Raw genomic sequence first — 25,706 nt, 5'->3', positions numbered from 1 at the left:
TATGTGAGATATTAGACATCCACAACTTTTTTAAAATGCTGCAGTTACTTCAAGCTGCACTTCCCTGCAGAGGCAAATCTGATGGGTAGCACTGTCCATATATGCAGATCAGGATCACTGTTGCCTGCTATTCAAGAGGAAGGGTTCACACACTGAGTACAGTGATGCAGCTGCTCTTTACTTCAAGGCTAGAGATCGTGAAACTGATGCTGTTGCTCTACTCTTCTACTGTTCACACCAAGAAGTGTTGTTCCCTGGTTGGGAGGACTGCAGACAAAGCAGACTCTTAACTTGGCTGCTGTTGTCCGCTTTGTCTCGCAGCAGCTAGAAACTGATCTCTGGGGACCCTGCTAATGGGTCTGGAAAGGGGCCAGGAGAGGAGTGTCTCCTTAGGAAGCAAGAAAAATTCATGTGCGAGCGTGCCTGGAGTCCTGACTTCAGGGGAAAGGGAAATTCTTTCTTGGGGGCATGGAGAATGGACAGCTCTACTCCGCTGAAAGAAAGTGTCCTCATGGTCAAAGAGATTGCCTTTAAATTTTCCATGGCATTAGTTACTGATTTTTAGCACTAGGCCTATTTCTGTGAGAACCATTCATGAGTCAGTCCTCTTCCACTACTTGGTTCAGCTGATGAAGGCAGACTTTTAGAATTCAGATTTTGACATTGGTTTGGATACGGTTTTGATTTTGTTGATTTTTTTTCAAAGTACGTTACCTAAGGCGGCAAAATTAAATGGTCATGGTAATGGAAATGATTTTCCACCTTCAAATAGCAAAGAATTATGTTTTCTTTGCTCAGGGTGCAGAGTTCCTAAAACATTCAGTGTTCAACATCACTTTCAAAAACTCTGTAAGACTCTTCATTAGCTTAGAGAAGAACAAAAAGAACATTTGACAAAAGCTGCTGGGAGGCCAGAATCAGGTGAATGCGTGTGCGAAGTTTGTTCATAGTTCAAATGGTCTTGCTGGTAGTTTTCAAGGGTCATGCTGTACTGCACAGCATGATAAACCACTTTCTGATTTTGATTAAGGATACTGGTTTTTTGTGCCAATAGTTTGTTCAAAGATTTTAGACAAAAAGTGAAATAAAGAATGCCTTGCACAGAAAGACAATTAAAGACAAAGTTCGAACATATGAATGAAAAGTAAGCAAGCAACTGAAAATTGCTAAAATTGCTAAAAACTGTAGATATATTCTGATTTTGTTTAGATGACAGTACCAACTTAAATTCTTTTGTACGATTGGCCACTGTGTGGAATTGATTCATCTATTGATATGGGCAGGAATGTCACAAAGAAAGATATTTCCAGAGCAGCGGTTCTAATTGTGAATTCTATCATTTTAAGAGCTCTTAACTAAGCAAGTTAAACATTTAGATGTAGAGAGTCTCAACATGCAGGATTGCTGATTTATAGCAGTGTCAGATGATTAAATTAAGGCCATATTCTTGGAATCATGGAAAGTTTGGAAGAAGTCAGTTTATTCTTAGATCAAAAGGGACAAGATTATCCTGAACTGGCAATAGCAGAGTGACTCGATGCTTTTTGCTCGCCTCACTCAATATGCCCAAGAGCCAAATATAAAACTTCAAGATTCAGAGCGACAGCAAACATCACATTTGACACCAAAACTTATTAAAAGAAGCTGGAAACATTCAAGACATTGATGACGGAAAGCTAAAATACTTCCCTTTGTTGAGAAAACATCTGGAAAATTCAGCAACTTTTGTGGATATCATCGGCAACATCATAGAAATTTACCAATCAGATACAATTGAGAAGACACTGGAAATTTATGCAGGATGGTTTAAGTTCTGACAGATAGAAAATAAGTTACAATTCAAACCGCCACACAAACTGTTAGGAACTCTACTACACAGATCCTGAGTGGCTAGACTGAGAGGCAGCTCACTGCATTCCAGGAGAATGCTATCTGAAAAACAAAGTTTGTTGACTTCAATTCTCAGCTGACAAATACTGACCATGGAAGGACTGAAGAAAAACTCCTGAAAACAGTTTTTGTGAGCTTGGAAAACACTGCCATATTCTTGTTTTTCCTATGAAAGACTAGCTGTAGCTTTGCTGATGACCATTCAGTTCAACGAACTTGTGTTAACTATCTTCAACAATTAACTGCCAACTCTAACATCAGAAATTGACTATCAAATTATATAGGTAGAACATACACAACACTGTAAAGAAAACACAAGCCTTTAATGAATAGCTGACTGTCAAAATGCAACAGCAGGAATCCCATGACCGCTATCTCTTCCCCTCTGGGATGTCATGTGTTGAAAATACTATGTTTACAATTTCTTGGCATGTAATGCATAAAATGTTTGCCATCACTGCACTAGACCTCACTTCCCATCCCCCACAGGTACTAGATTGGTGTCCAAAGTGAAATAATTTAATTAGGCCCCTAGGAAATCTGCCTTATCAAGAATGCAGATGGAATCACAGAATCAAAACATTAAAGTGGAATCCTGCTCTCTCCCCGCACTAGGACCGCAGCAGCGGGCAGGCAGGATGGGCTCCATGGGTGAGCTAGTGCAGCCCCACTTAGAGACAAGCTGCTGTGGATCTGGAGCCTTCTGTTCTGCTGTCCTGCACAGAGCTGGGGGTGTGGTGTAAGCTGATGTTGGAGTGTCCCCCTTCCCCCGCCAGTATACCTGCTCTCCACTGACCTGCAGTGGGTGGACAGGAAGACATCTGCCTGTGCATCGGCCTCTGGCTCAGGAGTGATTGCTACTGGCTGAAGAAGCGTTCAGGCTGGTGAATGCTCTGCTTAAAGAGACAACATGCTGACACACACACACACTCCCCTGTGACACTCTCTACCTCAAAGTAGCACCCTGGATCCTCCATATTCACCACTGTCATCATGACTGTCACATGATATGTTTTGTACAAAGTATGCCTTTTGAGGTATCATTTTAAAGTCTTGATCTATTGAACACTAATATCCTGCTGAATTGGATGTACTACCACTGCATGTGAAGTTACGAGTATTGCTTTTTGTGTTACTGAAACATGTTGGGAGAGGCCCACAGCCAGCCTTTCAGCTGCAACAAAGGAGGGCCAGAGAGGTGTTAATGGCCCATCAAGAAAAGAATCCACTAATCCAGAGACTTCTCAGGGAAGGCAGGTACACTATGGAGGCAGCCTAACCCATAACAGGGCAAGGATATTTCTAGCAGCTGGCCTCTCTCCCTCCCTGCCCACTCCATCTCACGCTTGAAGACTGTCTGGAAGGCAAAGACTTGGAACCAGAGAGATTGGTCCAATGCTGGAAGGGGTCCAGTCTGTGTATTGAGGAACTGTAAGCTGTCTATAACATCTGTTAGTGTTAGAAACTGATTCAAATCTTGCTTAGTCTGTTAAAGTTAGAATTTAAACTGTGCATTTATTTTTATTTCTTAAGCACCCCGAACTCAGATCTCTATGCCTGCTATTTATAATCATTTAAAATCTGTCTGTCTGTAGTTAATAAATCTGTTTTATATTTTATCTAAAACAGTGTGGTTTTGGTTGAAGTGCTATGGGAATCTCAGCTCAGGTTAACAAGAGCTATTGCACATCCATTACCCTTTTGTCAGAGTGGTGAACTAAGAAATGATCTTACACCAGTCAGGCTTCTGACCAGTGGAAGTTAGTACAGTTCTGGGGTGTAGTCTTGTCCCTCCCCAGCTGGAGCTAGGAGCTCCCTTTGCCGGGGCACTCCCAGCAGCACAGGGAAGATCAGACAACTCCACAAGTCTCTTCCAGCTGCAGGAACCTCTGGGGCTGCTATCCAGTCCCAGAGAGCTCCCTGTAGCAGAGGCAGGCACCCAGAGGTGGGTCTGGTCTCCTCCAGTCTTTGCCCAGAGCAGCTGTGTAGCAGATGGACAAGTCCTGTCCCTCCCCTACCCAGCCAGAGCTAGGAGCCCCCTTTGCTGAGGCACTCCTAGGAACAAGGGGGCATCGGATTTCACAGGGAAGGGCTTATTTCATGGTCCGTGATGCGTTTTTCATGGCCATGAAATTGGTAGGGTCCCAAAAATAACACATAAAAGGTCTTCTTGTCATTGTTCTGCATGAAACTCTACTGAAATGAAATTTCTCCTGAACTCAGTGACCATTTTGAACAACAAGAGATGGACACGTATGTCCCAAAAGTAAGCCTCCTTGGTTCATGGATCCTGTTTGTAATTTAAAATATCTTTAATTCAGAAAAAAAAAAGTATATTAATTGCACAGTAACATAATAGGTAGCATTATGATTAGCTTCTGGAGGGAACAAGAGAACCAATTTTAGATTATTAGATGCAAGGAACTAAGGCAAGCCTTACCAGAAGAGGTTCAGGCCCAAATACATGGTATACGTTTACAAAAAAGATGGGTTAAGAAGGGTTTGTAAACCACCAAAATACAAACTCCAAAATACAAGTGCTCACATTCCTCCTTACAACGGAATAGTGAAAAACATTTTTAAGGACTGGCTCCACCTTATCTTGTACTGAATTTAGATTAAAAGCTAATAAATGCCAGTAGTTTAGTCTATAGATTTTTGTCTGAACTTATTATAGGCATTAGTAGTGAACCTTATATTTAGGCTAACACTTTTCATGATAAAGATTCCTGCAAACTTTTTTTTTTTTTTGGTTGCAAAGCTCTAATGCCTTTATTGTTTGCAGCAAGCCTCTTCAATTTCACAGGGAAACTCAGGTTAGAAAAGTGCCATTCCTTCGTCCCATGTAATTCCATTAAAAGTTCAGCTGATTTATAAACTGTTAAAGTCATTAATTCCCATCACTTGCTTTCCCTCTGGAAGATGTTGGCAGCATGCCAAAATAACTGAACATGAACATTCTAAAGAGGTGAGCCCACATTACTACCATCAAAGCAGCAGGAACAACAGTACACCGTACTGTGTACACCTGGGAGCTGCTAGGGCAACCCTAGTGGAGATGGGGGTAGGGAGCCAACCTAAATAACCTCCTGTTTAATACAGTTCAGAAATATACATTGTTAAATTACACATTAATCCAATTTTGTTGTAGATCATTGTCCAGTTGTACCTAACAAGTGTAAATGCATACAAATGTGACTAGATTTTCTTTTGCAACTGGTCATTTATAAGAAGTTGGGTGTACTGTAGTTTAATTTATGATAAAACCATATTTATAACTTCAGTAGTTCTAAAAGTAAAAATATAATTTAAAAAGTTACCCTCAAATTTAAAGGGCTAGACAAAGTTTATTGATTCACAAGGATTTTCAAGCTGAAAATAGGTAGAGAAAGGAAATTGTCTGGATTGTATATCTTTAAATATAATTATCAATAAAATTAAAATGTGTAGATTAAAAAAGTTGCATTCACTCTTCAGTGCTACTGATAAACATCATCTATATTTGCGCACATCAGCCATTGGTGGTAGAGCACAAAACAAATCCTCTGCCTCCATCATATTAGGCATGAATACTGCAGTATATGCCACTCCCTATGCAGATCCCTGCTGCAGTCAATGGGCTCTCCACAGAAGTCTACCCATGCAGAGACTGGTACAATATAGGATTAAGCTCATCACAACCCCTTTCTACAGTAGTCTGTTTTGGTCTAGTAATTTGTTTGAAAGAATTAAGCAGTAGGATGAGAGGAGAAGAGAGAATATTTTCTTATCTCTAGTGAGGTGTTATAAAACAACAGAACAAAGAAATTAACTACACAAATTGCATTGTTACGAGAGAACTGGAGTTGACATAATTGCAGCCATTTTGCATGCTCAGCCACATTAACTAAAAGCGAGACCACCACGCAGTCAAGAATAGTTTGGTCTTTGCCTAAGCAGACAAAACAGCTGTAGTGTTGTGAATAAGGATAGATAAAATGACAGATCCATGAAAACGGGAGGGAGTGTCGATAGCTGACCTTGGACCTGCGTGTCTAGGACCATGAGTAGTTTTTTTGCTGGGAGTCGCTCTGCTGATAAGTAGAATTATGAGTTATTTGCTGATGCCAAGGAAATTGTTAGTCCACAGTTTACTGTGAGTTATGTGCTTTGTTTTGAGCAACCTATAAGAGAGATTAATTAGAATGTGTAATTTGGAGAAGTTCGGAAACAGATTTCAAACAGTTAAGAGACTGACATCCAACTCCCAAGCAGTAAGGAGGAAGGCTGGCCACCAGAAACCTGCTGCTGACCACTGATATCATCTCAGACTTTGGGTAACTATATCTGGGGTATTTCAGATGTGTGCTTTAGACTCAATAAAAACAAGGCGTTTTGGTTATCAATCACTTATCAGATGGAGGAGCTGTGTCCCCACTGATTTATGTTTTGAAACCACCTGGAAAACAAAGACTAGTTATCATAGTTTTGAGTTCAGAAAACTCCAGGTAATGGTGTGCCTAATTTGGAGCGTCCTTAAAAATAGCCAAACTGATCACTGTGGTTCCTGCCCAAAATAGCAATTAAGCGCTAGATTTTAATTCACAGTACTAAGTGAATTAGTGACTGGAACATATTACCTCAAATAAAGAAAGATACAGGAGCAAAATAGTGAAGATATTTTGTGCTATGAACCAGAACATACAAGGTCACTGAAATGCTTGACATTACACAAATGTTTTATGACAGCAATGCCAACAGCCATGGCAGACATTGTTTACTTTAAAAATTCCATATAAAAGCAGATTCGGATGGGGTAAAAGAAACACTATTTATAAATAAAATACTTTTATAAGTTAAAAAATATAAATTAAAAAAGTGCCTAACATTCTTTCCACCCTATCACACTTTTACATTTCCATTCAAACAGCTGAAATTCATTTTTTCTGTTTGTGCTTAGTGCCTCAATAATAATATGAGATACATGACAGGATTCCACCCAACAAGTCAATGAATAAAACATCAGGAACATGTTAAAGAAATAGCAATGTATTTCTTTCTGTTAAAAGCTTATTGTTAAAAACAGAATTAGAAGCAAGACCTTTCCATGTTGAAAGACTACTGCCAAGTGTGATGACAGTTCAATTTTTTTTTCTCCCTCCAGTAACAGAACTTTTTGAAACTCTAACATATTGGGTCACTCACCGTGAAGGTCCACTTCCACCATTACCCCACCATATGCACTACCTCTCCCTGCACACCTGGAATCTTTCAAGAGTTAAGAAAAATTAGACTATTTGTTAAATAACTAACTTGCCCTTCCCCTACTGCTCTGAGAAACCTGAGTAAAGTTTCTATAGACAAAGTATTTAAAAACAGCTCGTAGCAATGTGTTTTAAAATTCATTCGTAAGTAAAATGAGGACCAAATGGGCATTATTCTTGGCACGATATTACCAAGCAGAGGCTGCTGCCAGATGAATTCCCTAGGCTCTGAGTAAAAGAACTGGAGCAATTCCTTGAAACAAGATGGAAAGATCTCCTGTATGTTCCTATAACTCATCTCTGATTATTAGCTTCCTTTAATACACTGCAAGTGTCCCAGATCAGTTTTTAAAACTATTTGAAAAAACTGACCAAAGCTTCACAACATTTTATATTCCTTCCAATTTACTTTATGACAGTGGTGGTAAGGTTACATAAAGTTCATATGGAGGGAGAGCAAATTAGGGAATTTAGGAATCTATAAATGACAACATGTTGATTAATATATACCAGAGGATTTACTAAAGTTATATTGCGTTCTCCTTGCACTCCAAAGAAAGTTGAGAGAACTGAAAACTGGTTGAAAGACAGTATCACTACATTATGTCACTAATGTTCCCTTAATAAAAGGAGTGCCTAGTAACAAAAACCCAAAACATATAATCACAGCTCTTCCTTTTCATTAACTTGGCAAATATACTAAAAATACCCCTTAATGTTCTGTTGAGCTGGTAATACAAGATAATACTCTCTAAAAGATTTTGAAGAGGGAAAGTACATCCAGAATTGTACAGTTAGAAGGCTAGGTTCTTGAAAGAACTGAAAGACACTGTACATCCTGCTCCTTTTTAAAAATATCAGAACAAACAGCAACTAACAATAACATCTCTTTTCCTTTAGTGAGGATTGAACAGACTGCAATGAGGCTAGTGAATTCACTGGACACTTGAGAGAAATACTCTCATAATCAGACGGACTAGAAATAGTACAGATCTTGGTAAAGATCTTTCCTGCCTAACAATAACTGCAGCAATCAAATTCTCTGCTGGTGATTTAAACTTTATGGGAAGATAACTGACACTAAAAAGAATTAAAGTTACAAATTTGAATAGTTTTGGGTCATATTTAGTTATGGATTTAGTGTATTTAAAATATAAAAGACTCATTAAGGAAAATATGTGTGGACCTTTCAGTATTCAGGAAAAACTATTTTTTCTATCCAAAAATGTGATTCCAAAAAACAGCCTTAGCTCTGCACACTGATTCCCACCATGCTACCAGAAACCCTCTTACATGTGCTATAGATATAAATGAAGTATGGACTACAAACTTTTAAATCACTACTCATCCACAGCATGTAGCTCTCAGACCATCCTCTACTTCACCATCTATTAGCCAGAAATTCCCACATCTTCCCCCTTATCCTCTATATAAAGAGCAGAGAATACACCCTCCCCAAGTTAATCACCTAGCTGTGACCAGGAGACAAACATCTTTCTCCCACCCATCCACCATTCCAAAGTCAAAAAACAATCTGTCCTGCTAACCACCCTAGCCATATTCCTACTCCAAGTTAAAGACCTCACTTTCCAAACACAGACCACACATCTATCTTCATTCAATTAACTATAGTCAGAGGCTGAGGGTTGCAAAAAACCAAACCAAACCAAAACAACAAAAAACAAAACACACAACCCTAAAAAACATTCAAATCAGGCTAATAATTAAACTGTTCACCATAGAGAGGAGAAGCAGACAGCAAGTCTGTATAATGTAATACTGGTATTATGGTTATTATGAGAAGCAACTTATTACAATATGCCTGTTAAATGGATATTAGACAGTTTTTCGGGGGGGTGGAGGCGGTTGTTTCATGAATACACAATGATATTTTCTACATTTATATTTATTTTAGAGATGTCATCTGTGTATGCTTGAATATGCATATGTACACTGAACTGTCCATTTCCACACGTGCAAATGCTCAGTCTTGCAGAAGGGAATTGCTTGTTTTGAAAGATTAACTGCAAAGTTTATTATAAACACACAATAGCAATCTTGATTTAAATAAAGTTCGTCTATTAATTTCCTTATTTAAAGAATGCAAGGCCAGTAGACATTTTAGGAATAAGACAGGGTCCCTACCTTCCTCTCTTGCATCTCTGATTGAAACCCAGAAGTTCAAACTCCACAAGACACCTGGTTCCCTAGACATATGTTATTCATCTGCGGAGTTCACAAGCTTTGCATGATTCTCACCACCCTACGAGCTACAGAGCTTTAGAACTTGAAATCCCCAATTTCTATTCTTCCTTATCTTGCACTACCTTGTGGAGCTTTTCCTCAGCATCTCCTTGCCTTGCACAGACTTTATAAAGCACAAATTGGGCCATACAGACTTTAAAGCACAAGTCACTGTACCAAATGATAAGCAGATTTTTCTAGTTGTCTTCACATTGCTATCCTATGCTCTAGTCAAAGTAAGTATATACTGTTTCAAGTTTACAGTCAAACTTTTTTTAAAAAATCCCCACAAATGAAAAAGAGTTTGATATATGAATATCATTTCAAAAATTTAATCATCTCCAAGTTATGGATGTTTAAAAAAATAGGTTTTAAGCTTGCCAAAGAAATCCTCAACTGTTCTGAAAGTAATCATAAAAAATACTTTTCCAGTGCAAACTTTTAAAGGGCATAAATTTAAACACTTATAAGTTAAAACTACCAATATTAGAGAGAAAGTTGCTGCTGAGCAACTGCCACACCACCATTTGGTCCTGGGAAGGTCCTAGATGGATTGTCACATCCAGGGCCTGATAAACCCACCTAAGCAAAGGTACACTTCTCCCACCCTGCTGTGGAAGGGAGGCGTGGAGGGGGCTGGGGGGGTGGAGCGGGAGAGAAGAGGAGAGCAAGCCCACCATGTATTCAGCCTGCAGCGGTGGCTCCTGTTCCAGGGTGCTGGGCCTGGCTCCCCACTCAGGGCACTGAGACCTGGTGCAAGAGGTCAGAGCACTGCTCAGCTTTCACCTGGCTCTCCCATCATCATACGAGGGGGGTCGGGGACAGCCAGGCCAAACCTGAGTGGCGCTGCGACCCTGCATGCCTGGTTGCACCACCACACACACAGATTTGGTCCAGCGCAGGGCCTCCCCTCCACATCAGCCAGGATTAGGGTTGTGGGGTGACGGTGGAGTGTGTTTATACCTAATGGAGAGTCACAAAAAAGGACAAAAACTGCAGCTAGTTGGCCTCGAAACCACAGAGGAAAACCATAAAAAACCAGAGACTAGAACCCTCATCGTTTAGCTTCATAACCACAATGTTCTTTCTACCACTGGACTTCAGAGAAAACATCTTTTACAATACAATATAGGAAGCTTATGCTTTTTCTGAAATGTAACCAGCTATTAGCTGGCAGACTTCTTACAAAAGTATAACCAATAAACAATTGTGTAACAATACTACAATTGGTAGAATAGTTTCTTCAATTACAGTTCATACATGAGTTAGAGGAGTTTTAACCGTATAGAAACAGTTAATTGTGCAGAAAGGAAAAGCTGCTTTTAAGCTCACAGTATAGAATGAAATGTTAGGTAGAAACAAAATTTCAGGACTAAATTTTTAAGACCTATAACTAAAAGCAGTTTGACTAATTCTCCTCAAACATTACAGAAAAATTCTCCTTAGCCTTCAGTGTAAATGGCAATTGCGTGGCCAAACCAATTTTGTTAGCCAAAGCTATAAGGGTGGGAGGTGTTAAAATAGGCCTTTATAATAGCTCATGACTGTATCCTTAAACATGATCTACAAACAACTTAAAGGATGGCTTGTGTCTGTGTGTGTGTGTGTTTTCTTATTAACAGGAATGTCAAAAGTTTCATCTTCCCTGATTTGCTGGAGGACCTCTTGATATCTCCAGATGTTTACTATGAGCTGTCACACCATACCCTAATTGAAGGACCAAGGATATGGAATATTTAAACAAAGGCTTCCTTTATACCAATGCTCACTAGTCTTTGACCTTAACCAGGCAGTTACAAAAACCAAACAAAAAAAACCCAGTTTGAACGGTACACCGAAAAATGTTTCCCCTCTCAAATGTACAGCTTCCATTCCCTTTGCTCTAGCTTTGTCACCATTTCACTAGCTCTCCAGTCACCACAGAAGTTCCCAATGTAGAATAGAGCTAAATGTAAAAAAACCAAACTTTCGGGACTTCTTTACATACCACAAACAAAAAAGGGCCCAACTCCATTTATTGCCCTTTAACAGTCACCTTTAATTTTGAAGGGAATATACTCTCTCCATAATGGTTCCTGACTATTACAACCTTTACTATGGACAAAATACTGTCCCTCATCAATCATATTTAAGAAAAAGAAAGTTTAAATCAGTAAAATAGTTTTTAAAACATATCTGGAGTTTATTACTAACCTACAAACTGTATGCTCTTGAATTGTGTTGCTCATAACTTAAGCAAACACTGCATATGAATTATAAGTACCTTGTTGCTCTTCCTCTTCTTCACTAGATGAGGCCAAATAAGCTTGAAAATCCATGTCAAGAAGTTCATCTTTTTTAAAGTTTCTGTGTAGCGAAGTTACTCTTTCATGATCTGTCTCATCCCATGTGATATCTACCTTTAGGAAAAAAAGACATATAAAATGTAAAAGTTAAAGTTTAAGTTTTTGCCCAGAGTGCAGTTTGTAATACTTCCTATTACAAGTTTAACAAGAGAAAAAACAAACAGACTACAAAGAAAAGAAAAAAAATCAAAGGGTATCACTGACATTTCATTTAAAAAGGCAACTGACTTTTTGGTAACAGGATTTTATGCATTTAAGAACCAGTCTTAATTAAGGAGCTGCTACCAAGCATCTCCATAAAAATCAAGTAGATATAAACAATCATTAATAACTTAATTACAACATATTTTCATCTAATGTACCCTATGCATAGTATTTAGTTTCTTCTAGTGTTCCCTATATGCCCAAAATTTCAATGAGTTTTAGCTATCTGGAAAAAGTCTGAAGAGTCTGCTATTGCATTAATAAGATCATTTGTGATAAAACAGGCAAGAAGCGGTGCTATATTTCTTAAAATACACGTCAGTCCAATTAATATTTTCTTTTAAATGATCAAATTTCATTCTATATTCAAACTGAAAGTGGGGTAAATTTAAGGATGATAAACACTACTGTTCATTTATAACAATGAGGTTGAATCCGTTTAAAGCGTGAAACTCAGTCTTAACTATAGTCACAATCTATGCCTCGGTAACATACACATACAAACAGGGGTAGGCAACCTTTTAGTGGTGTGCCGAGTCTTCATTTATTCACTTTAATTTAAGGTTTCGCATGCCAATAATACATTTTAACGTTTTTTAGAAGGTCTCTCGCTCTATAAAAGTCTATATATTAACTAAACTATTGTCGTATGTAAACAAGGTTTTCAAAATGTTTAAGAAGCTTCATTTAAAATTAAATTAAAATGCTGATCTTACACCACCGGCCCGCTCAGCCCGTTGCCGGCCTGGGGTTCCGTTCACTTAGGCCGGCAATGGGCTGAGCGGGGCCTGCAGCCGGGACCCCGGCTGGCAAGGGGCTGGCAGCCAGAACCCCAGACCAGTAGTGGTCTGAGCGGGGTTGGCGGCCAGGACCCCAGACTGGCAGTGGGCTGAGTGGCTCAGCCCGTTGCTGCTCTGGGGTTCCGTCCGCCAGCTCCTGACAGCTAGGGTCCCGGCTCCCAGTCTGGGATCCCGGCCTGCCAACACAGAGTGGGTACCTACCTTCTCCCTGGTTCTAGCCATTCTCTTCCTATCTCTGCACTGAGATGAGGGTGGGAGTGTGCTGAGAACAGGGCTGGGAGTGAAGGAGCTGGCTGAGGGTTGGGGTGCAGGATCTGGCCAGGAGCTAGAATGAGGGAGGGGGCTCAGGGTTGGGGCAGGAGGTTTGGGTGTGGAGCGTTTACCTGGGCAGCTCCCATTTGGTGCGAGGGGTGCAGGTGGGAATGGGGAGGTGGGGTGCAGGAGCTCCCATTTGGTGCTCAGGGTGGGAGTGGGAATGTGGGGGGTGCAAGAGTCAAGGCTGGGGTTGTGGGGCAGGGGTGCAGAGGTCAGGGCAGAGGGCTGGGAGCGTGTGAGGGGGGTGCAGGGGTCAGGGCAGAGGGCTGGGGTCATGGGGGTGCTCCCAGCCCCCTGCCCTGAGCAGCTCAAGGCAGGGGGCTAGAGGGGATATGCCCTGATTCCACCCTTCTTCCCTAAGGTCCCCGGAGCAGAGAGGTGCGCTGCGGCTCCGCTTTTTCCTCTCCTCCTCCATAACAAGGGCCATCAGCTGATTAGCTGCAGAGAGGGAGAGGAAGAGGGGCAGGAACCCCACATGCTGGGGAAAGAGGTGGGGGAAGGGGCAAGCTTGCCTGCCCTGCAATGAGAGCATGGTGGGCGGGGAGTGGAAAAGAGCGGGCCGGGCCAGGCAGGATTTTTAGTGGCACGCTGCTGTCTGCCCGGGTCTGGCATTAAAATCTGGCACACCATGCCATAGGTTGCTGACTCCTGACATATAATATCTATTTGATGTGTACATCTCCACAATCCTGAGTATATGCAGGGATCCTTTCTCCATTATCACCAGTGCCACCAATCTATTATTTACATATCTTATATAAACCAAGAAAAGCGAAGCTCAACAAATTACGAAGGGTTACAAAAACACTGTTAAGATACCTTTGATGTTCCCATAGCAGCAGATGTGAAGTACTTTGGTTTATATGCAGCTCCATCCACTTCAGAGGCTATGTCCTTTGGCTCATCATCAAATGTAACATCATCTGGAATAAATCTTAAAGGGAAAGAAGATGTCTTGTTATTCAAACACATATTGTGATGTTTCAAAAGAACAAATAGTTATAGGCTCAGCTTCTCTCTAATTAAAACCGTGCACATTAATATAGAAGAATCTGCTAGGATAAGAAGTGGATAAGCCCAAAGAGAGCAACATTCAGGAAAAGGATAAAAACCATATCAGACAAGTTAATATTTGCGGTTTGCACTGTACATTCAATTTCTACATCCTCCGTATTTTATAAAATATTGTGAAAAAGGTAAGTCAAATTAATTTTTGAAAAGAATTACAATTTAAGTTAAATTGATTACTCTGAATTTTTAAAATGTAGTGCTTTGCATACGGCCAGCATAGGCATGGAATGCTTCCAACAGGTATGATTTGTAAGTAAACTATAAATCATTAAAACAGGATAGATTAGAGACCTTAGGATGCATTTTTTTTGGGGGGGGGGGGGCCAGGAATACCTACATGGGCAAACAACTGATTAAAAAATGGAAGTGAACCAGTTAAAAATATCAAGTATGAGTGGGATTATTAAAATAACCCTAAATCTATCACTGAACATATTTATGTGTTTCCTGGAAGATCAAGACACAGAATATGTACAACATAACGTTTAAGGAGACAATCTCTCAACTTTACTTCTTAATTCTCATATTCTGAGCACAGCATTTTTGAGACGAGAGGAAAACACCTTTATAAGAACTAACCTTACTTTTCTAAGCCCTATCTGCTCTTTCAGGATAGATCTACTAGAACAGTTCTGATTAATTTCAGTATTGTCACAAATTAGGAAAGAAAAATAAAGCAATTTTGAAGACAAGTGGAAGTCAATATAAAGCTGTGAAATCCTAAAGAGATATTATCTTAAAAAAATCAGAAAGCGGTCTGAAAATTGTTTATATACTATTTTTACACAATGCTTATATCTAGAGAATATTTTCCCCCTTTCAGTTAGCCAACTTCGTGCATTTGACTGAACTTGGTGTAAAGACAATTTTGTTGTTTCCCATGTTGTGTAGGTCAATAAGGAGAAACATTGTTTAAAAATAGAAAATATGATTGTAAAGTCATAACTATTAGCTGTGGGATCTCATGTATATTTTTAATGCCTGAAACTATTTAACCTCATTTTAAAAAACTGAGTAGGGTTCAAGTAGATTATGTCCCTTGAAATGCAACTGCCTAACGATGAAAGCTACCCAGTCCATCTCCAAAAACATCTACTTTTCTAATTTAATACGTTAAGCAGAAAAGAAAGGCAGGCTCTGGGGAGTCTCAAAAAGGTTCCTGTGCTGTAAGACAAGATCTTTCTAGGATGTGAAAGTTTCATTAACAGGAACACAAAAAGTATATGTCTAAGTCATTTCCTTTGAAATACAACACCTAGTGTCTATGAGGTAATACACCTTCGCTTTTTTCCATCACGTGCAATTAAGCCCTCAACAACACTGGGATCTAACAGAGATGATTTTTATTGACGATGGCACAACAGAATTCTTCCCTGTGCAAACAAAGGAATAGTCTGGTGACAAAGTAGGACTGTAGTTTAGCCTCCTGCCTTCTTAAAAATATGAGGTTTGAAGTGATCAAGCTTTGACTTTGAATCATAAAGCCTGAGAACAAAGATGCACAGCCTGAAAACAATAGCAGCTATACATTTGCTATTCATTGAACCAACTGTAATAAAGGAACCAGTTCATCTCATGCCTCAGGTGAAGGAAGCAAACCAAACATAAGACAGTTACGGTGTTTTTCTATTAGCATCCTATTGCTTTACTTGACTGTAGAAGATGACTGAAAAAGCAGCTGTAGTAATATTTGTATCTTGAACCCCTTTTAAAAACAGTCTCTTTAAGGTGGGATTTTTGCTTTTTCTGACAAAGCCAGATATAACCAAAATGCATGTTTTATTTCCAAGGTACTATACAGTTTTGCTAAGTTTGATAGAAGAATGATTCAGTTTATTTCCAATTTTTTAAACTTGCTTTAAATTTTTGTTAAAAAAACACAAACGCCATTTGCTTTACCTGAGATCTACAAAAGAACAGCTACTTTCAAATTCCAGTCCATCACACTCCTCATAAATTTTATTGGCTGTTTCAGGAGAATCACATTCTACCACTGCATAGAAGTATTTCAGTCGTTTGAACTGATAATCCCTCAGTTTTTCCGTATAAATACTACAAAAGTGAAGACAACATCCAAATAACTTTTGTTAAAACAATGACACAAAGTTGCAACTTCAGAAATACTTTTCAAACTTAACTTCTTAAAACCATATATTACCAACACATGGGCCTGACTTTGCAAAAAGATCAGATCTTATGCTACATAGAGTCCCACCAACTTCTATGGGACTCTGAACAGATATGCATAAAGGTTTAACTGCATGGATGCCATTCCATAGATGCCACAATCAGGATAGTGTGTTGAAGAAACATTTTCCTTAATGCTGATTAGTAAACATGTGATAGGACTAAGCCTCTTCTTGATAACGTAGGTACAAATTCTGGCAGCAAAAAAGTCTTGCCTTGTGCTTGCTTAAGAATCAAGTTTTAGAGAAGTATGCTGTGCATTAACTATTCCAGGTTTTCTCTTCTGTTACCATTATGACCATTTTACCATTGTTAAATATGAGTTTAACAATGGTTAAGTATGTTTAATTTAACTAAGTTTAAATATGACCATTTTACCACTATTAAATATGAATTTAAAGTTGTTAACCTGGGAAAATTCTCCAGTTCATAAATAAATGCACTTTCTGCATTTTCAGTTTAATTGTATCCCATTTCTGTAACTCAGTCAATTATGATTTTACTCATTGGTATGGGATATCACCATCTAGTGGTGAAAAATAACACACAGTCCCACTACATTTTCCCATGTCTTTTACTCAAAATGAGCTATTTGTATAAACTAATCCCTATCTAAGATATAGACATGCACAATGTCTGAAAAACTATTTAATTTTTAAAGTAATTAAAATTTTATGGTGTTATTTACAAAAACTGTCTTCACCACACAAACTTCTTAGCTATTTGCTAAGTGGCTAAAAAAATATTGCACGTTATTAAATACTAAGGTATCGCTCTGTGAGATGCTGAATGTTTTCTGTTAGAAGCTAAGTCCTCAAGGTGGAAACATGTCAAAACAGTCTTTTTGATCATTTCTTACTTTGAGCTAGCATGTAAAGGTTAAAAGGTAGATTTAAGTTTTAGCAAGCTACACTCAAATGCTGCAAGCTGATCCATGCAGATGAACCTCTGCATCCAGGTGGATTCCCACAGCCTGCATGGAACAATTTACACAACTGGGGCCTTAAGTTTTATGTCCCAACAAATTTATTCAAGTATATGATGTGATGATGAGTCAGATTCAATTAAAAACACCCTCTGAAAAACCAGAAAGCATTAAAAAAAAAAAAAAAAAGGATAAAATATAAGACTTCCATAATAATGTTAAAAATGTATTAAGAGCATGGTATTTGCAAATGAGGCCTGCAACTATCAACCATTTGTAGTTTAAATTAATACCAGTCTTTCTCTGTGGCATCCTCTGGAAGACTTAATAGTTCTACAGGTCCTTGCAGCTCCTCCTCTTTCAATCTCTGCTTTCCAAACTCTGAAGGATAAATCTACGAATATACCAAAGAAAAAAGGTTATAAGCCAATTGCACAGATGCAGTGTACAGCATCCAAAAGAAAAAAAAAAAAATATCAAGCCAGGAGTTCGGAGGATCACTTTTTTTTTTTCAAGTGAGAAAACATTAAAGGATCCAATCCTGCAAACACTTACACATCTGCTTAAAAATTAAGCATACAAGTAGTTTCAGTGACTTCAATATGTCTACTTGTAGGAATAAAGGTAAGCAACTATATAAGTGTGTTCAAATTAAATTGACGTACTAATACATAACATTAACTTGTGATTACAGAATTAATGTACAGCGATCAAATAATTGAAGTGACACAATCAATTTGGAATCAATTGCCAAAAAAAGAAAAAAACAAACAATGAAACTATTGAATTACTATACTTGAGCTCAATTCCCCTGCTAGTTTTCACTGTTTTACTGTCTAAGGCCCTGATCCTGCGAGCTGATCCATTCAGGCAAGACTTTATACCCTCCTACAGAACCTTACACAGAAATTGATCAGACTCCACTCAGGTTCAGGGGTCTAACCATGCAGCTCAGGTTGCAGGATTGGAGTTATGTTTGTTTTCTGCTCTTCTTTTTCTCTGTGTTAAAGACCCATACAAAAAAAAAAAGCGAAACTGACTAAACAGAAGCAGTGGAACAGAATACAAAGTAATCATGCTTAAAAAAATCAGAAAGATACTTCTCTATAATCCATCATTTACAGTACTCAATAGGAACAAAAAGTAAGACAGAAGAGTGCTTAGATTATGGGACGTTTAGATGAGAGAGCATTAAGTGCCCAATTAATTTGTCTCATTCAATTTATTATGTAAAGAAGAGTACAACTTTGCCAATTCTTTTGGTAGCAAACATCAAATGCATTTGGTAGGGAGAGTGTAAAAACCCTAAACAAAGAACACAAACAACCCTTACACTATCACAAAACCAAACAAAATACAGAAGACCAAAGCTGCTCAGACCGCCTAACTTTCAGCACTCTAAACCCAACCTCTTATTACATATATTTCTACTCCAGGAAATACTCCCCAAGAGGAATTAATGTAATGGATTTTATGTAGTAAATGCTCAGATGAAAGCAATCTTTAAACACTGTAGCTATTTCACTCACACAACCTTGTAACATCAATCTTCTGGTTCAGGGTAACTTAATAGATTTTTCATGGTTATGAAAAAATATCTTTACGCAATGACTAGTCAATGCAATGTTACATGAATAATTGTGTTTTGAAAAAATGGAATCAATTCAATTGTAACTGAAAGTTTGTGACAAAAACATTTATTTTTAGTAGTAGATTGAATGCCAGAGACACTATTCCTATGTATCAGAAAACAATACACTATTTCACAGTAAAAAGCCTGAACAGAGTTACTGGAGTTAGTTATAAATACTGGTGATGTTGCAGAAATATTATTTCCCTCATAAGAAATCTACAACTAGAATTGGGAGAAAACTTGCACATCCACCCTGGCTGTGCATTTTCAGGTGAACCAGATTTGTAGTTTACTTAAAATGCGAAGTTAGAGCTACAGTGCTACACACACACACACACACACACAGAGTTTTTGTAGTATAAATTACTCATTTAGTGACAATACTGCTCTGTTTCTGTATATTACATACAAAACTACATTAAAAACAAAGTCAAGCACTCAAAAGTCAGGAAATGCCAAAATTAAGGTTGCCTGTGTATATGCATTGTGATTGTCTAATTATATGATCGCATTTTCCCCTCCCCAGAACCTTCACTTTGTTCTTTTTAACAAGGGCAAAACATATTTTTTCCTAGCCTCATTCTCAGAAATGGCCAAACCATTTTGGCTGAAATTTTCCAAAAAAGGTCAGCCTGAGGTAGACACCCAGCACAAAAAGTTTCAACTCAAATGGATTAAGTTTGGCAAAGTTACAAGTAACTGAAAGCAGGATCTTATAATGAGAAGCATTAGGCAGCCAAGATTTTAGATGGTGCGACCAGCCTCACCTATAACACGGGATAGAATTTTAGAGAATCTACTGTATGAACTAAGGAAAATTAAGCATTTGAACTTTATGCTACTTTTGCACATAGGATTTCTACTCCTATTAGTGTCAATGGAAATGTTGTCACTAAATTCAGTGGTAACAGGACTGAGACCAATGTCACAAATAAAAATTAAGCTGTGTCAGCTTATCATCCCACACGAACACCCACCAATGGAAGGGAGAGTGTGGAGCTATAGCCTATGTTTATTTTATAAAGGACCAATACAAATCAATTGAATAGGGAGAGGAGAAACGAATGGGAAAGAAAAGCAACTTGCTGGAATCAAAATTCACTTTTATTTTTATTTTCAAATAGTTCTTACCTTTACAGAAAATATAACACCCCCTTTAGGTATGAAAGAATTAAACAGAGCCAGTAGGTCTTTAGCCTTCAGCCTATCCCAGTCCATGTTGCAAACTGCCAATCTACTTGTTATCTACATTGAAGAAGAAGAAGGCAAAAATATATTAATTGTAATAAGATTTTTGGGTGCTGATTGCTGAGAGGAAACGTCTTATTTTCCAGTTACTGTCCCTTGATGAAGTCACACTGTGTTGAACTTTAGAGAAAAACATAAGAATGACATCTCCCACAACACCTGATATCACTGACACGTCCATGGTTCTTAAGCAGTTACTACAGAGCAAACAGAAATGTTCAATAAACGGGCTTTACTATTTTTCAAACATACAATGTGCTCTATGATGGCCTTTCACTTTCCTAGAATGCATCTACTGTTTCTGACAACAGAACTACAGACGGCTTCTACTGCTTCTTACCCACAGCTCTAAAGCTTTTAATTTTGCAAATTGAAAATGTGACCTTTCATTTCCCCAGGGAACTTCTGCAGACCTAAAAGGAAATAGATCCCTTCCTGACAAGAGCTGACAGCAACAGGTCCCCCTGAAGCAATGTTGGAAAAAAGTTTAACTGCTAGCACAGAAGGGACAAGACTGTTTTCAGCACCATTACAGGAAGCATGACTTCCAGTTTGATCAGCAGTGGAGGCACCAGGGATGTCTGTCTGCATTTGATGACAGACAACATTACAAAACAAACTTGAAAGGCTACCTTTGGAACCATAACTTTTTAAAAATGAAAACCTTAAAATCTGATAAATGGCCCACAACAGCGGCTCTCAACCTTTCCAGATTACTGTTCCCCTTTCAGGAGTCTGATTTGTCTCACTTACCCCCACATTACACCTCCCTTAAAAACTACTTGCTTACACGATCAGACATAAAAATACAGAAGTGTCACAGCACACTTATTGAAAAATTGCTAACTTTCTCATTTTTACCATATAATTATATAATAAATCAATTGGAATATAAATATTGTACTTACATTTCAGTATATAGTATATAGAGCAGCATAAACAAGTCATTGTCGGTATGAAATTTTAATTTGTACTGACCTCACTAACGCTTTTTATGAAAACTAAGCAAACATCTGAATGAGTTGATGTACCCCCTGGAAGACCTCTGTGTACCCACAGGGGTACATGTGCCTACGGTTGAGAACCACTGGCCTAGAGTAGACCCCCCCGACACACTTACCAGAGAAAACTTTCAGCACACTAATGGTGAACGAAGTTTTAAACTCTGTCTAAATAAGCTTCAGAGGTCATAATCGAACAACATGAAATACTCCTTCCAACAAAGGACCAAGAGCACTACCATTGAGAGACGCAGAAATGAACTGAACTGATGTATCTCACATTAGCACTACATTGCTCACTCTTAGGCAGCCAACATGTCTAATTGTTTCAAACAAAGGAATACTACGAACTAATAAGTAATTAGCAGGGCTGTCAATTAATCTCAGTTAATGCCCATGATTAACTGAAAACAAAATTAACATGTTAATTTTTTTAATGGTGTTAATCACGTACATCTGGGCAGGGAGGGAAGCATCAGCTGTGGAGGGACCTGACCTGACAGGGACCTGTGGAGGGACCAATCCACCTCCAGACAGCAGGGAGGAGAGGGGAGAAAAGTGGCTCCTATCCCAGTTCTGGCAGAGAGGAAGGGATCCTGACCCTGCCATACCCCAATGCCAGCCCCGCCCCATGCCCCAACACCCCTGGCCGCCTCCTCGCTCTGGGGACCAACCCCGCCCCTCAGTCCCACACCATACTCCAATGCCTCTGCTAGCCCCTCACTCTGGGAACTGACCCCCACCCCCACCATGCCCCTCAATCCAGGGACTGACCCTGCGCCACCCTCAGCATGCCCCTTGCGCTGGGGACTGAACCCACCACCACACTGTGCCCCAGTGCCCCTGGCCAGCCCCTCACTCCAGGGGAACCCCATAGAGAAGAGGAGCTTGGCGAGTTCAGCCTCCCTGCATCAGCCTCTCCTCCCCTGCCGCCCCGTCCCGTGGTAAAATCCACTCACTCTTGCAAACAAGGGCTCGCTCAGCTGAAAGGTGCCCACCTTGCTCAATAAAAGGAGAGCCTGGAGAGTTCAGTACCAGAAACCACGCTTCCAGAGGCAGCGGCGAGATACCTCCCTCACACTCCTCCTGCACAAGTCACTGCCTGCTCCCCCACCCCTGTAACCCCTTGTCCTCCCGGACACTTCTCCTGCACAAGTCATTGCTTCCCCCTCCCCCCGCCCACTGAATGCAGATTTCTAAGATCAAACTCTCTTCCTCTTTGGACAAGAGGCACGCCTGGGGAGCTCAGAAACTCAATACAACAGGAGCAGCATCAAGAATTCACCCTTCTCCTGCACAACTCACACCCCTCCCATCTCTAGAATACTGATTTTCCAAGATAAAAAAAAATCTTACCCCTTCAATAAGCCAACACTCCTCTAAATAAATAATGAAATAATTTAAATAATAATATTTATACACTATTTATAAATATTTATACACACTAAATAATAAACAGGGCTGTCGATTAATCGCAGTTAACTCATGCGATTAACAAAAAAATTAGTTGCGATTAATTGCATTTTTAATTGCATTGTAAAGAAACAGAATACCAATTTATTAAATATTTTTGGATGTTTGATTTTAATTACAACACAATACAAAGTGTACAGTGCTCACTTTATATTATTTTTAATTAGAAATATCTGCACTGTAAAAACGATAAAAGGACTAGTATTTTTCAGTTCACCTCACACAAGTATGGTAGTGCAATCTCTATCCTGAAAGGGCAACTTACAAATGTAGGGTTTTTTGTTACATAATTGCACTCAAAAACAAAACAACGTAAAACTTTAGAGCCTACAAGTCCACTCAGTCCTACTTCTTGTTCAGCCAATCGCTAAGAAAAACAAGTTTGTTTACATTTACGGGACGTAATGCTGCCTGCTTCTTATTTACAATGTCACCTGAAAGTGAGAACAGGCGTTCACATGGCACTACTGTAGCTGGCATTGCAAGGTATGTACGTGCCAGATATGCTAAACATTCATATGCCCCTTCATGCTTCGGCCACCATTCCAGAGGACATGGTTCCATGCTGACGATGCTCGGGGAAAAAAAAGTGTTAATTAAATTTGGGACTGAATTCTTTGGGGGAGAATTATATGCCTCTTGCTCTGTTTTACTTGTATTCTGCCATATGTTTCATGTTATAGCAATCTCGGATGATGACCCAGCACACGTTGTTCATTTTAAAAACACTTTCACTGCAGATTTGTCAAACGCTAAAAAGGTTTAAAAATCTAAAGTACCTTCCAAAATCTGAGAGGGACAAAGTGTGGTGCATGCTTTCAGAAGTCTTAGAAGAGCAACACTCTGATGCGGAAACTACAGAACTGAAACAACAAAAAAGTAAATCAACTTTCTGCTGGTGGCATCCGACTCAGATAATGAAAATGAGTATGCGTCGGTCCACACTGTTTTGGATCATTATCGAGCACAGCCCATCATCGGCATGGACACATGTCCTCTGGAATGGTGGTTGAAGCATGAAGGGACATATGAATCTTTAGCGCATCAGGCACGTAAATATCTTGCAACGCCAGCTACAACAACAGTGTCATGCAAACACTTTTTTCTCACTTTCAGGTGACATTGTAAACAAGAAGTAAGCAGCATTATCTCCTGCAAATGTAAACAAACTTGTTTGTCTGAGCAATTGGCTGAACAAGAAGTAGGGCTGAGTGGACTTGTAGGCTCTAAAGTTTTACACTGTTTTGTTTTTGAGTGTAGTTAGTTTTTGTACATAATTCTACATTTGTAAGTTCAATTTTCATGATAAAGAGATTGCACTACATTATTTGCATTAGGTGAACCGAAAAATACTATTTCTTTTGTTTTTTACTGTGCAAATATTTGTAATAAAATATAAAGCAAGCACTGTAAATTTTGTATTCTGTGTGGTAACTGAAATCAATATACTTGAAAGTGTAAAAAAATCCAAAAATATTTAAATAAATGGTATTCTATTAATCTTTTTAATCATGATTAATTTTTTTAATCACTTGACAGTCCTAATAATAAAGGCTAACCCAGAAGCAGCCAGGGAGAGGGGGAGGGCGGGAGGAGAGAAGCTTCTTGCACAATTCATTCCCCTACTGCATGCCAAAATCTGGAGGTAAAAATCTTTCCATATCCACAGCAAGGATTGAGTGGACTTCTAGGCTCTAAAGATTTACATTATATTTTTAGTAGTGTTATGTAAAATAAAAAATTAAAAAACCTACATTTGTAAGTTCAACTTTCATGATAAAGAGATTGCACTATAGTATTTGTATGAGGTGAATGGAAATACTATTTTTTCATCTTTTTACAGTGCAAATATTTGTAATAAAAAATAGTAATATAGTGAGCACTGTATACTTTGTGTTCTGTGTTGTAATTGAAATCAATATACTTGAAAATGTAGAAAGAAAAGGAGTACTTGTGGCACCCTAGAGACTAACAAATTTATCTGAGCATAAGCTTTCGTGAGCTACAGCTCACTTCATCAGATGCAACGAAGTGAGCTGTAGCTCACGAAAGCTTATGCTCAAATAAAATTGTTAGCCTCTAAGGTGCCACAAGTACTCCTTTTCTTTTTGCGGACATAGACTAAAACAGCTGCTACTCTGAAACTTGAAAATGCAGAACACACCCAAAAATATTTAAATAAAAATGGTATTCTATTATTATTTAATAGTGCGATGAATAGCGATTAATTTAATTGCTTGATAGCTTTAGTAATTAGCTACAAAAATTTTGCCACTCTGCTCATTTGATCGATCAGTTACAGTTACTTTATAACAATTTTTTCACTCAGATATATCCTCTATTTAGTCTATGCTGTATACTATAGAATCACTGACTATTCCAAAACCTTACCTCATCTGCACGAGGAGCATCCGTATGCAATTCTCTCCAGGCATGCTCAATCTCTGGTTCCTTTGGAAATATTTCAGACATATCATCTTCCTCTTCATCTTCAGAACTGGTTTCAATATTTCCTTTCCCCCTAGCCAGATCAGGCCCACTGTCACTTTCATCTTCTTCTGAATCACCATCACTATCTTCCCCTCCTGTTTCTCCACCATCTTCCGACTCCTCTTCCCCTCCTGTTTCTCCACCATCTTCCGACTCCTCTTCCCCTCCTGTTTCTCCACCATCTTCCGACTCCTCTTCCCCTCCTGTTTCTCCACCATCTTTGGATATGGCACAATCAAAGCAGTCTTCATTTTTAGAAATTTCATCTAACTGGCTTTTGTTGATGTTGCTTTGTTCATATGCAATAGCAGCTTTATTCACTGAAAAGGTTAATATCAAATTTAATATTATTTATATGTGTATGCTGTTCGATAATGTGTACGGTGCTTTATGTAGAAAACGATAACTTGGTTCCTGTTGCAAGAAGCTTACAGTCTAAGTCATTACTAAGTTATGATTGTTTCTTTTTTAAAAAAAATATACTTTTATATAGCTATATTGTATATATAAATAAATAAAAATCTGACACCTGGAGAGGCTACATCAGGCAAAAGGGGAAAATACCCCAAAAGACTGAGTCATTGCAGATGGAGTCACTTGGATTTCAACACTCCAATTCATTAAATTTGAACAATGA

The 25,706-nt window shown here is 38.8% G+C and overlaps 1 protein-coding gene across 4 annotated transcripts in view; it reads right to left on the bottom strand.

Moving 5' to 3' along the window:
• Positions 1-25,706, bottom strand: part of ESF1 (ESF1 nucleolar pre-rRNA processing protein homolog) — a 70,071-nt gene that overhangs the window by 38,971 nt on the left and 5,394 nt on the right. For all 4 annotated transcript variants that reach the window (XM_084623547.1, XM_084623546.1, XM_084623549.1 and 1 more), the window contains exons 4-9: positions 24,971-25,389; positions 19,989-20,102; positions 17,518-17,618; positions 16,012-16,164; positions 13,861-13,975; positions 11,641-11,776 (exon numbers count right to left, since the gene is read on the bottom strand). In XM_084623547.1, coding sequence (XP_084479673.1) covers positions 11,641-11,776; positions 13,861-13,975; positions 16,012-16,164; positions 17,518-17,618; positions 19,989-20,102; positions 24,971-25,389 — 1,038 coding nt within the window. The remainder of the gene's footprint in view (positions 1-11,640; positions 11,777-13,860; positions 13,976-16,011; positions 16,165-17,517; positions 17,619-19,988; positions 20,103-24,970; positions 25,390-25,706) is intronic.

This window comes from Lepidochelys olivacea, assembly GCF_965140295.1.
Source record: "Lepidochelys olivacea isolate rLepOli2 genome assembly, chromosome: 3".
Lineage (NCBI taxonomy): Eukaryota > Metazoa > Chordata > Testudines > Cheloniidae > Lepidochelys > Lepidochelys olivacea.
Note: the sequence above shows the minus strand (reverse complement) of the source record. Positions and strands in the feature narration are given on the sequence as shown.